Raw genomic sequence first — 14218 nt, forward strand, 5'->3', positions numbered from 1 at the left:
AATACTCCCCCTCCTACCATTCCTAGCCTATCTCTACGATACACACTTCAGTTCCGTGAGAATATTTCTGCATCCATTATATCATTTCTCAGCCATGATTCAACTCCTATTACAATATCTGGTAAATATATAGGCTATCTATTAAATTACTTAATTCGATTCCTTTGTTTACAATGCTCCTACAGTTAAGCACTAACATTCTTATGTCATCCCTACTTGATTTCCAGTTTCCTGTTCGCTTAACACTGCTCCCTAGGCCACCCCATTTCCCTGAATGTACCTGCCTATATTCAGGGAAACGGGGTGGCCTAGGGAGCTGTGAAGGAAAGAGCTCCTCTTCTCCACTGCTGTTAAGTGCAGTTCATGTGTGACCTTTGCTTTGTAGGCTTACTGTTATTATGTAGTATTGCAAAAGTATATAAAATGCGCAATAAAATATAAATGAACTGTTTTATGTCGTTACCAAATCTTTCAGATTATCTGGATCGGACCCGGTCCTGTTTGAGCATACTGCAGGATGTATCGTCAAGGTAGCTGTTACAAATGCCACGAAAAATCTGTTTCCGTTTTTAATGCATAATTGTAATCAAAATACTCTTGCTACAGGCAGCAAATAGACATAGATAACAAACAAACAAAACTAGTAGATTGTTTACCTATAATGCAATTTGCCAAACAGAATCCCAGACCTTATGTAATTGTTTATTGGCAACATATTAACTTTTGAAATCTTGAACCAGTATTCTACAAAAGCATTCGATCTGGAAACAAAGTTTGTAACCCTTGTAGCCTTCCAGTATAGCTTATTTCAGGTGTAATTGATTACTATTACTTTCTTTTTTCATATTTGTTTTACATCGCACCGACACAGATAGGTCATATGACGACAATAGGAAAGGAACCAATCGGGGCCTTATGGTACGGTACACCCTCAGCATTTGGCTAGTGTGAAAATGGGAAACCACAGAAAAGCACCTTCAGGTCTACCAAGAGGGGTTTCGAACCCACGCTCTCTTGAATGCAAGCGAACAGCTATGTCACCCAAATTGGACTGTGTACCCACCCAAATTGGACTGTGTACCCAACTAGCTCGGTCAAAATTCATTGTCAAGACAATTGGATGTCTTCACATATGCAGCCAAAACGAGTGGAGCTCTGTCAGCATATCCTTTATCTTTATACAGGTATAGGGCCTTGCCCAATCGAAGCTTTAAAATTCAGACACAGGAATTTAAAAATCTAATTCTGGGAAATTAAATGTCTTCCTTAATTCTTTGACTTAAAAATAAATGTATATCTTACAAATCAAGTGAAATTAATTAGCTGACTGGCGACTGGGTAAGTGTGTTTGTTCTAGCAAACACCTCTTAATATTTATGCAACACACCACACTACTAACGACCACAGAAGCACACAATGGTCAATATACCTTTCCATACAAGGTTGGCATCAGGAAGGGCACCCGGCCGTAAAATAGCTAAATTAACACATACGCCACTGTTCGCCCCGTGATTCCACTAGAGGATGAGAAAAGCGGATGAAGAATTAACTTTTATTAGGCTAATTGTTATTCGTATACTGACTTTTGAATGCCAGTATAACGTAATGATCAATAGTTAGTATATGCCAAATGTATCATGGATAGCATTTTTTTTCATTATAATATATAGATGAAGTCAAAGAACACTATAACAACATTTCAACTGGCCAACTAGAAATACTAACAATGTTTTCAGAAATAATTAAATTTTTGTCCATGCTGAGAAGATACAGATAGGCCTACATGTTTACCGTATTTATACCTTTTTGACCAGATGTGTCCCACACATCTAATCAAAACAAATCTGAAAATCAGCTATTTCTATTTTTGTTACAGATGAATGCCTACTTGTAGTAGGACCATGAAGCTAATACTACCTGGAGTTCTGCTGGCAGTACTGTTATCACAAACTACAGCTCTTTACAAGTGTCAATCTAATGCACATTGTGTATGCGGTTGGGCATCTGGTAATCGGAGAGATCTGATGTGTCCAAAATTTTCCATCCAAGAAGAGCCCACTCTCAAACTTCAAGTCTGGCCAGAAAGAGCATTTCTATGGTGTAGTGATTCACAAGAAGTACACTATGAATGGCTCACGGGAAATTTGATAGGGCACATCGGCAGGTTTACAATAAACAGCTGTTCACCTCCCAATGGATCTGTTACAGATCTCTTGACAACTTTAGGTATTGAAGATGTTTCTACACTCACTTTACAAGCTATAAAAGGGGAAAATGTTCTTACTAGACAATCCCTTCAGGATTTAAGCAGCATCAGAGTCCTCGAAATAGATGGTTTTGAAAATTTAACTTTATCAGACAACACTTTTAGTGACTTGGCCAATTTAACAGAATTATATATAAAAGATAATAATGTTACTTTGCCAGTAAATGTGTTCCATAACCTGAAGAACCTCAAAAGACTTGAACTAACAAATCTTAACCTAATGTATCTCGAGCCAGGAATATTCCAGGATTTAACAAATTTGAAACTACTCAATGTGTGGGGGAACACACTGCACAATCTCACAAGAGAAACTTTCACTGGGCTGTCCAACCTTCAATCATTAGGCCTACACAACAATGATATCTCATTTCTTCCTGAAGATGTGTTTGGAGAATTAAATAAACTCAAGAATCTCTCAGTCTATGGAAACAATTTCATCTTTCTTCCACAAAGACTGTTCGCGGCAACTCAGGGTCTGGAACAACTAAAATTACACAGCAATCGTAATCACAATGCTTCAGTATCACTTCCTGGAGGACTTCTAGCAAATCTTTCTGCACTGAAGGAGGTTTATCTACATGAATGTAACATCACAGATTTGCCTCAAGATTTGATCTGGGGCTCTGCCAATATTTCAGTACTAAAACTTTCTTCAAATTCCATCAGAAATATTCCTGCAACATTTTTCAAGGATGCAAAGAACCTCAAAGAACTGTACTTAAATCACAATAAGCTGAAAAATCTTCCAGAGAATGTGTTCATTGCTTTAGAACAACTTGAAATTCTACACTTGGACCATAATCAACTCACCTCATTAACAGAGTAAGTATCAACACTTTTGCGTTAAAGTAATGCAATGTAATTAAATGTGCAAAGTTTAAAGAAATGCTCCAGTGTTACCAATTCTGGTGTGCATTTTTATCAAATGCAACAGATCATTATCTGTTTCTGTAAAGCCCTTGATTAACTAGGAATATATTTCATATTTAATCATTCTCCCCCTCCTCCAATTTGTTTCCTGGGTGTGGTATAAAAGCACTTGTCACTTCTTCCCATCTTCATACATTCCTTATTCATGGACACCTTCCTTTGTCAATCCTTTTTCCTCCACCTCCAATTTCAATGTCTTAAGAGTACCAATGGCATGTATTGAATTCTTCTTGGCTTTGAACCAAGACATGATGAAACTTTTCTATTTTATTTTCCAGTCCAATTCTACAAGGTCTATTAAACCTCAAGGTTCTATCAGTAAACAATAACGCCTTAGAACACATTGATGCAGAGACATTTAGGAGCACTCGTAACCTCTTAGAGGCTTACATGGCTAACAATCGCATCTCATTCAGCATGTCCTTTGAAGATTTCTTTGGGAGATGGTCACCACTACAGCACTGTGTAGATCTCCAGGTTTTGCACTTGGCAAATAACTCTATCACCGAGATCCATGCAGACTGGAGAACTACTCTGACCAACCTTTACAGCTTGGATCTAAGAAACAACTACATAGAAAAACTTGAGGTAGGTTTGCACAGCTGGAATGGGTTTTAATTTATGAGTTATGCATTGCTAAACGATCTAGGCCTATTATTTTAATTAAATGTGGTCATATTCAAATTAGTTGATAAGCTGCAATAGCCTATATTTATGCCTGTTTCCAGTCATTCGACCGGGTCAGGAATGAAATGAATGAAGCCCCCATCTATTGGCGAGGATACGAATTGTGCCGGCTGCCGAAGCCTGTGGCACTCCTCTGGGGCAATGATTAATGACAGATAAAATGAAATGATATTGGAGAGTGTTGCTGGAATGAATTATGACGGGGAAAATTGGAATACCCGGAGAAAAACCTGTCCCGCCTCCGCTTTGTCCAGCACAAATCTCACATGGAGTGGCCGGGATTGGAACCATGGAATCAGTGGTGAGAGGCCGGCGCGCTTCCACCTGAGCCACGGAGGCTTCACAGCCTATATTTATTATACAAAATAATATTCTGCATCATCAACTACTTGGCAAAAGTAGGAAAAACACTACGGCCATTACTTCCGTCTTCAGATTTATTATAGTGTTCAGAAATATTTATAGTCTTAAGCATAATGGCAAGCATATCATTATAATTCTCCTAGTTCTCAAAGTGTTATAAAGTCTTCCCATAGTCTTCTCACTCAGTCACTCTTATCCAGGGTCGCCTGGGTCAGGATGTGAATCATTGGCCCCTAACCTCTTCTTGCACAAGGTATATGCGTCGCTTCTGGGGTACTCCTTAGATCTCTGTTCTAATTCACTTTTACGCTTCATAGTATAATTAACTTCTTAACATTTTATGTACTGTATTTGTATAAAGTAAAAACCAGAGTATACTTGGGAATGTCTCTTACTGATTGGTACCTAATTTAAAAGCAGAAATGGAAAGGCACAGAGGGCAGAAAGAAAGTTGTGAAACCTAAATCTGTGTTTGCATATCACAAAACAATGGGGGTGTTGATGAAGTAGAATATATTTACTTCTATATAGGTCTAAATTCATAAGAGGAAATTTATAGACTGTTGGAATGCTTTTGTGCTCTTCAAAAAGCATGGAGGAAAGAAGAATGCTCTTGACTTCCGTGTGACTGTCATTGAGAAAACGATTGCACAACATTACAGAGAGGAATTTTTTCCAAAAGTAGCAGGTCTTCAATCAGCAAAAGCAACCCCAATTCGATTTATTGACCGCCATTTTTCTTCTGTGATTCCTCAAAATGATAAGAAGCAAAACCCAACGAGGGATGTGTAGCAGTGTGTGTGATGCTAGAGGGGAAAAAGACTCGAAGGTTTTCATCCAGAATATCCAGATACACGTGTTTCTATTTGATGCACGTAGGCGACCTGTGCGTCGTGATGAGGATGAAATGATGATTAAGACAACACATACACCCAGCCCCGTGCCATTGGAATTAACCAATTAAGGTTAAAATCCCCGACCCGGCCGGGAATAGAACCTGGGACCCTCTGAACCGAAGGCCAGTACGCTGACCGTTCAGCCGACGAGTCAGACAAAATAACCAATTAAAGTTGTACTCACATTTTTCACAAAAAGAAGGAAAGTAATGTTATTACATGTGTGAATTGCAAGTGTACGACATTTTGTGCAGGCCTTCAAAGCATTTTACATGTTATGCAATAGGCAAACATGAGTGCCAGTGTTAAACAAAGCAGCAATTTCCAGTGAGGAATGGTAAACTTAAACTTAAATAAGAAGGTAGGAAGTGAAAGGAAATTAAGGATCTTAACTTAAGTTGCTTTAGTGTGTTTCAGTAAGTATTTAAGTCTGTATGGTGAGGAGTATGATATTTTAAAATTATTATTTCAAATATTATTTGTTAACAGTGAGCCTTGTACATCAAACAGTATCGCACACCACACCTTACAGCAGATAATTTTTTCTGACACCATTCTTGATGAACATCTCTCTGTGACAAGTGTTCGACATAATTTAAAACTGGAAGATAAGCATGTTCAATCATTGCTATTACAGAAATAGTTCCTTGAAAAAAGTGATCACATTTATCTTAATTAGGCCTACATAACCTGATCATCTAAAGCTAAACATATCACACTCAAGTTAAAAATACTACAAAAACTGATTAATAGTTTTACATTATAGTTTTAGATACAGTACTGATTACTAAATGTATGTTCTAATTGAACAAACGCTTATTTTTGTTTCCTAACAGGCCAGAGAACTCCACTTCGTGTCACCCAATTTAACAGTGGATCTGAGGCATAATCACATAAAAACCATTCAGATGATGTATATTGAAAGTATAGCTAGAGGACAAGGGAGTCTATTAGATCCAAAAAATCACAATGTGACAATCAAGCTGGACAGCAATCCCTTGCAATGTGACTGCAATATCTACCATTTTCTGAAGTATCTGGAGAACCGTCTCAGCCCTACAGTCTATCAGCTGATGAACTTGGTAGCAGACAACTTGCAATGTGCAGGTCCCCCACAAAAAGCAGGAATGTCAGTGAAGGAACTTCGTTCAAGAACTATCACATGTGATAGGAAAGTAGATTGCCCAGAACCATGTTCCTGCTCATTTCGGCTAGAGGACCGTGCTATCATTGTAGACTGCAGAGGAAGACGATTGCGAAATATTCCACCCGCTGTGCCAAAAGCTGCAAAGGTTGAACTAATGTTGAACAATAATTTCATCCATCATTTGCCTCTCACTCTCCATGAAAGCTATGTGAATATTTCAAGACTGATTCTATCAAATAATAATATTACTTGGCTAAGCAAGGAGTCCTTGCCTCCTAACCTCAAGGTAAGAACAAGATTTTCTTTCTTTATGTATTTTCCAAGAGTAACATTATAATGCGTTTTATTGATGTATATTCTAGCCTGTTTAGATTACAGCTCAAATAATGAGACTTCTTGTTCAAGAAAGGGGCAGTATCAATTCCTGTTATGGCAAGAACACATTAGGGCAGGTTATTCAATTAGTTTTTCCATTTGGCCACTTCGAAAAAGTTATAAGAGGCAGGCCACACTTATTGATTATACTGTACAAACATTGTTTACAAATTTGTGTATGGAGTCATTTTTACTTTATGCAGTAACAGAAATAATATAGAAACAGTCCTCTGCAGTTTTATTGGGGGACGTGATTAGCTCAGTGGCTTGGCTGCTGGCTTTCCACCCTGAAGGTTGAGATTCCAATCATGGTCGTTTCTGGGTTGAGATTTTCATCACAAAAATAGCATCACAATATAATTATTAAATTAATGTCGCAATGGTCCACCTTTCAATACTATAATATGCAATATTCTAAATTACATTAAGTAGGGACTAGTTTCGGCTGGGGCTGGCCATCTTCAACCTTAATGTAAAACATCTAATAACAAATGTACATGCACACAATTGACATAAAACAAATGAAACAATAATATATATAAATTGACATTGAAAACTGGAATGAATTTTTTGTTTTAACAATTTGTAATAATAATAATAATAATAATAATAATGGTTTTGGTTTTATGTCCCAAATTTAGTGATACCTAACTGTTTTAAATAATTAGAAGAGGACCCGTGCTGCTCTGCTGCATCAGTTATAAATAAGTCAGATAATGTGTCTTGCTCCATGCGCTGCCCGGGTACTTTTTTAATGTTTACTGTTAGGATTTTGTTATTACCTGTTAATTATGTGTGAACTGATTTTTTGAAGATTTATTTATGGTGACTGAATGATATTTATAAACTTTTTTAAAACTTGTAAAATAGTAATGATTTTGTTTTATGTCCCACAAACTAATTTTTTATAGTTTTTGGAGATGCCAAGGTGCTGGAATTTAGTCCCAGAGTTTTTTTATGTGCCAATAAATCTACTGGCACGAGGCTGACGTATTTGAGCACCTTCAAATACAACCGGACTGAGCCAAGATCGAACTTGCCAAGTTGGGATCAGAAGGCCACCTCAACCGTTTGAACTACTCAACTCGGCTTTACAATTTGTTTTACATTGCACTGACATAGATAGGTCTTATGGTGACGATGGGATAGGAAAGGGCTAGGAGTGGGAAAGAAGCGACCGTTGCCTTAATTAAGGTACAGCCCCAGTATTTGCCTGGTGTGAAAATAGGACGCCAAGGAAAACAACCTTCAGAGCTGCTGACAGTGGGATTTGAACCCACTAATTCCCAAATGCAAGCTGACCGCTACGCAACCCGAACCACGCAGCCACGTGCTCGTTTTTTACGAACTATTTTGTAGCTTTAGAGTTATTGTTGTGTGTTTAAAGTTTTAGATTTTTGTGAGTCACGTGGAACTTTGTCCTTGAGGCAGGCAGCCCAGATTGTCTGGGAAGAAACTGATCCTTTCAAATAATAAAAATAAGTAGGCCCTATTTGCAAGTCGCGGTATAGATGTGATGTACAAGATTCCAAATGTAAGTGGGATTGTCTCCAATCATGCTAGCGAATCCCAAAATTGAATTCGGTACTGATCTCTGTCATTTTGGACATTTCATTTCTTACCCCATATGACTCGCATGCCAATGGAGGCCAAAATTGGACAGTGTCAATATTCATCTCCATGAACCTGAAAAGCCGATGTGGCTGAACATGGACTTAAGTAATTATCCGCAGTGTCGCTGTTTTTCTCAGTGACCCAGTAAACTGTGGATTCAACACTAATATGGGTCGTTTTCCATTAGTTTTACATGTCGCTCACTCTCCACAGTATTTCTCTCCAGATAGTATTAACCCTTAGCACTCACGCGGCGCGCCATGCCCGACAACGAGAATATCCCGCATAGATCCTATGTCGGGCAAGGCTTGACACGATTTTCTTCTATATAACTCCTTTGTCGGGTTATGTGTGCATGAATTACAGGTACAGTAAGCTACTGCCATCCTTCAATGAGAATTTGAAGCCATGTATAGCTATAATCTCTTTGAAATCAGGCTCTGTGCACATTCTTTATAGACCATGTGAGTTTGCAAACAGACGTTGCTTAGCAGCATGCCAATGCAGACTCTTGAACATGCTGTCATGCGAGCAGTATAAGAAATAGCCGGACTTTTAGGTTAAAGTGACGTTGATTTCACCGATAGCGAGAGTGATTTTCAATTAAATGGTGAGGAAGATATTGCGGAACGATATTGTGTTGGAGAGTTGAGTGATGAAAATCCTGATATTGAGAAAATTATGCTAAATGGCAGTGCTGGTGCCTCTACTGATGGCTGGAGGAAATACCGTGACACTGACTTCAAAAGCCCATTCACAGGTACGACAGGTTATAAACCACCGCAAGGTTGAGTGAACATGAATTTTTCCAATTATTCATAACTGATGAGTTATTGCCGGAAATTTTGTGCGAGGCTAACCAGTATGCTAGTGTAAACATCCAAAAGGTTACGCCCCTCACACGTGAGTCTATTAGGAGGTCGTGGATAGATGTTAATCTTCCTGACTTCAAAGCACTTTTAGGCATATTCCTAAATATGGCAGTGAACAGTAAACTTGAATTACGACGTGAAACTGTGTTTTTCAGCAATACTTGTAGAAAAGTACCTGGATGACATCCCGGCGAGTGTTTTGCTAAGTTCCACACAATGCACTATTACAGACAAAAAGTGACTGACTGAGATAATTTCAGGTTTGAAAATGCTGAACATTACACCTGAATACTGTATTGTACTTGCATTATATTTATTTTGTGTTTGATTTAGTTGATTTTTATAAATAAGCTGTCAATATGTTTGTGCTGTCACTTATCCCTCTGCAAGCAGACTTTTAAATGGAGCTGGAGAGGCAGGAGTTTTCAGAAAAAAGGGAGGGCTAAGGGTTAAGTCATGTGTGTACGAAGTTTGGTTGAAACTGCAGGTTTGCCGAGTTGGCGTAATTTCTAATTGTTTAGCTTTGCCGATATCTTTATGTAAAGACATTGCATGCAGCTCACTTTGTACAGAATGTATTGCAGGCTAGGGTAAGCGTTCGCCTGCAATTATTGAAGTGATCATATAATGACTCGATTTTAGGATTACTCAATGTTGACTGAACTTAGGACAAGCTGTAGGACACTATACAAGCTAATGGTATTGAATACATGGACCCTTCTCTACTCTTTGATAGTGATACATCTGATAGCAGATAATTATGGAGAAAAAAAAAACAAAGAAGCAAATCGGTCCAGTAGAACGGAAGTATGGGCGGACTAGACAAAACTGTTTTTAGTACATTCTTTTAATATATAGGGCATTAAAAGTATACATTTAAAAATAAACATTGGGGGATAAGTATCATATGATAAAAATAATTAACTTATATATATATATATATATATACTGTACATAATAAAGTACTTTGTCCAGGAGCAAGTCTTGCAGTTTGCCAATTGAATAGGTCTGCACTAGAGGTATTCCTTTTTCTCGAATGTGGAATAATATCATAGCAGGTACAAAGATTGTACTAGACTTTTAAACAGTCTCATTGGATGTAGGAGCTACATAAACAGATGGCCTTGACAGAGATACGATAATGACTTCCTGAAGTATAAAGGGTGGATGTTGTTAACACACCCCACTTTGTTAACACACCCCACTGGGTTGGAAAGTCGGTGAAATTAGCGTGTAGTTGAGTTTTTTGCTAGTGGTTTAACGTCGCACTAACACATTGAAGTTTTCAGCAACACAAGGATGGGAAAGGGCTTGGATTGGCAAGGAAGCAGTCGTGGCCCCAACATTCAGCAACACAAGGATGGGAAAGGGCTTGGATTGGCAAGGTAGCAGTCGTGGCCCCAACATTTGCGTGGTGTGAAAATAGGAAACCACGGAAAACCATCTTCAGGGCTGCCGACTGTGGGATTCAAACCCACCATCTCTCAAATGCAAGCTCACAGCTGTGTGACTAACTGCATGGCTATTGCTGCTACAATCACTAGACTATTCATTAAAATGTCAGTGATTTGTGAATGTATCTCAATCAGTCTGTTTCTCGGCCTAACTCTGCTGTATGGGAGTGAAAGTGAGTGGACTCAGGATATCATCCTCATAAATTGGAAGAAACATACATCAAGTGGTGAGAATTATTGCTGACAGAAATGGGTAGGAACAATGGCAGGAAGTTAATTGCAATAATGACATTAAGGTTATGTTAGGAATGAAATCTATAGGTGAAGTAGAACATATAAACTGGCTTTGGTGATGTGGTCATGCAAGGCGAATCGAGGAGGGTATGTTAAAGAGAATGATGGGCTCTGCCATGGAAGGCAAGAGAAGCAAAAGAAGACCTAAGCTCTGATGTTTAGACATAGCCTATGATGCTTTAAAGATATAAGGTGTGGAACTTAAAGGGACCACAAAGTTAGTTGCTAATGAGTGATTGTAGAGGCACTTAGTTAATTTGCAGTGATTACCAGACTGAATGCCGATTTGTTTATTCTTCAGAAATTAAATGTCCTTAATTATTACAACTATCTATACGTATCTCAGCTGACTTCAATGTGTGGTTTTTTTTTCTTTCTTTTTCTAGGAGTTGTACCTGGATAACAACAATCTGACTCATTTGAATTCATCACTCTTTGACATGTGGACCAATAAAACTAACCTCACTCTTCATGGGAACCCGTGGATGTGCGATTGTGATTCTCTTGACTTATATAACTTCTTACAAACCAGCTTTAAACAGGTAAGAGTTTCAGCAGTATATATAAAGGAAAGAAGTAATTAGCACTACATTAACAAAAGGGTATTCATTTTTTCTTTCTATTTTATAGGTGGAGTATCTAAACAACATTACCTGTCAGGATGGGCGGCCACTTGCTCGAATGACTGCCAAGGACATTTGCCCTCTGCTAAACAGCATGGTTGTGGCTCTTAGTATTGTTATCGCAATAGTTGGTATAACTATGGGGATTCTGGCTGCAGTGTACTTCCGATATCAGAGTGAAGTGAAAATCTGGCTCTATGCCCACAATATGTGTCTGTGGTTCGTCACAGAGGAAGAGTTGGACAAAGATAAAATTTATGATGCTTTTGTGAGTTATTCACATAAAGACGAAGACTTTGTAACAAACAAACTTCTACCAGGTTTGGAAAATGGACCCACAAGGTTCAAACTGTGTGTTCACTACCGTGACTGGATTGCTGGCGAGTTTATAACCACTCAAATAACGCGCTCTGTGCAAGAATCAAGACGGACTCTGGTGGTGCTATCACCTAATTTCATCAAGAGTGAGTGGGGGAGGTTGGAGTTTCGTGCTGCGCATAAACAAGCTCTAAGTGAGGGTCGTGCACGAGTTATTGTTGTCATTTATGGTGAACTTGGATCTATCAACGACATGGACAGTGAACTGCAGGCATATTTGACAACAAATACCTATGTTAAATGGGGTGATCCGTGGTTTTGGGACAAGCTACGCTATGCATTACCACATCCACCCAAAGCATTCAAATCAAACCAAATAAACAATCAAATTCAGACTTCCAAGGATGATAAAATTGAACTTGTCAATCCTTCAACACCGCCACCAGCAGTAACTACCCCTCCGGCTGATATTGTTGTTAATCCTCTTGAAGTAAAGAAGAATGGATACATAAATCATGACTGTGATAAAATACTAGCTGAAGAAAGTCTTTTTATGAATGGTGCAGTTAAGTGTGTATAATATTAACTGAACAATACTTATAAAATGTTAGTGCAACAAATGTATGGTAAATAGGAGGCAGCTCATTTATACACTCAGGAGTTCAAGAAGGCCGACATCATGTTGCACTGTTTTGTACCTGAATAATTTTAAATTTGATATGTGCGAGGTTACAGTAGACTTACGTAGAACTGTACCACATACCCTTATTTCACTTTATGCTCCAAATGCTATGATTAACCCATTGGCTTACTAATTTTTCAACAAAGAAACATGCAAAAAGAAAACTTTCATGAAAAGTTCAGTTAAAACCAATATTGCAATTACCACATCCAACCAAATAAACAATACTGATCAAAATTTATTGCAATAACCTTTTAAGTCAACAGAATAGCAGAAAAAGTCACCGCTTAGCATCTTATTAAATATACTTAGTTTGTTCAGTTTAATAAATCATCAATAAATGGAATGTTCTGAACTACACTGGTTATCCCATCAACAACAGGCCTGCTTGCAGCTTCCATTCCACTCGCAGTTATCTTCAATATTACACCTGCTACTTTCACCCTGATGTGAACAATCACTACAACTACCCCAAAAAAAAACAGTCTTATTTTTGCTTTTGATCCCTCAGGAAATTAGCAAGAATACCTGAAATGCTCACACAAAGGCTTAGAAGCCCGTCAGTATTCAGATTGCAGACTACTGAATCTGCACAATGATATGCCGACTAATGGACATGCACAGAAGCAGTATGAAACAAAATAATTATTTATGACGAAAGCTGTGTCCCTAGGAGTATATATATCTCGCTTTGAAGTTTCTATAAACTACTTTCAAACTAGGCCAAAAACTAATGACAGAACCCTGGCAGAGGCTCATCATAGTCTTTTTTAGGGTTTGAATAATTATGCATGAGTGGCATTCATCAATGTAAGCCAATAGGTTAAACATTACAACCCTTAAGAGTACAAGAAAACCCAGGGTATTACCTGGCATTTTATGCAAGCTATGGTCAATATCACTTTAAACTGTATATGCTATATGATTGTATATAGAATGTGGGGTACAGCTGAAGTATTAGCAATACAATCAGTATCTTAAAAGACGTGTGCCATATCAACATTTTGTTACTCATATTAATTGCTCATAATACACACTGTTTTATATTATAAAAAGACAATTTTTACCTTACAGCAAGGCAACATAGTTGCAGATTTACTGAGGGTAAAAACATAGAATGAAACCTGTTAAGAATTATACGTTACAGTAAATCCTCCATTAATCAACTTTTGTTCAACTACAAGCCAGTCAAATCAAAGAAATACTACTAGATGTTTCTACAATATATTTATAAATACAAAATATATTTATGACATAGCCTATGTTCCTGTTGCATATACTGTATATTAAATTTCATCACTTCGTGGATGAAATTTTTTCAACTACTTTTCTATGCTCTCACATGAATTATAAATCTATTTCTTATGTCCTAGCAAGAAAATGGGCATCCATTTTTTAAACAACCGGACCAGTGAGAGACTTCTTCCCACAGGTTAATAGAGGTTCTGCTGTATTTTAGGAGACTGTACCTTTAGCTTAGACTTTGCTCAGATGAGCTTCAAGGTAGCTATCATGGCCAGTGTTCAGCAGTGTCCATGACATGAACATTTTCTTGTTTCTTTATTTTAACCTTTCAGATATACATTTAAATTGTAAATAATTGTAAATAAAAGTTATTTTACTTTTTGAAGGTTTGACTATATCAAAATAATATACACCCAATAGTCTTAAATATTCTACACTTCTTGTTCTAATCC

At 37.8% G+C, this 14218-nt stretch overlaps 2 protein-coding genes across 2 annotated transcripts in view; one reads left to right on the forward strand and one right to left on the reverse strand.

Annotated features, from left to right (window-relative positions):
• Positions 1 to 14218, reverse strand: part of LOC136863280 (cation-independent mannose-6-phosphate receptor) — a 645945-nt gene that overhangs the window by 330826 nt on the left and 300901 nt on the right. The window lies entirely within an intron of this gene.
• The window catches only part of Tl (toll like receptor), a 94311-nt gene that overhangs the window by 10635 nt on the left and 69458 nt on the right, over positions 1 to 14218 (forward strand). Inside the window, exons 2-6 of the mRNA XM_067138346.2 lie at positions 1877 to 3088; positions 3475 to 3784; positions 5979 to 6575; positions 11285 to 11440; positions 11529 to 12409. Of these exons, the coding sequence (XP_066994447.2) occupies positions 1881 to 3088; positions 3475 to 3784; positions 5979 to 6575; positions 11285 to 11440; positions 11529 to 12409 (3152 nt within the window). The 5' untranslated portion in view covers positions 1877 to 1880. The remainder of the gene's footprint in view (positions 1 to 1876; positions 3089 to 3474; positions 3785 to 5978; positions 6576 to 11284; positions 11441 to 11528; positions 12410 to 14218) is intronic.

This window comes from Anabrus simplex, chromosome 1 (assembly GCF_040414725.1).
Source record: "Anabrus simplex isolate iqAnaSimp1 chromosome 1, ASM4041472v1, whole genome shotgun sequence".
NCBI classification, from domain to species: Eukaryota; Metazoa; Arthropoda; class Insecta; order Orthoptera; family Tettigoniidae; genus Anabrus; species Anabrus simplex.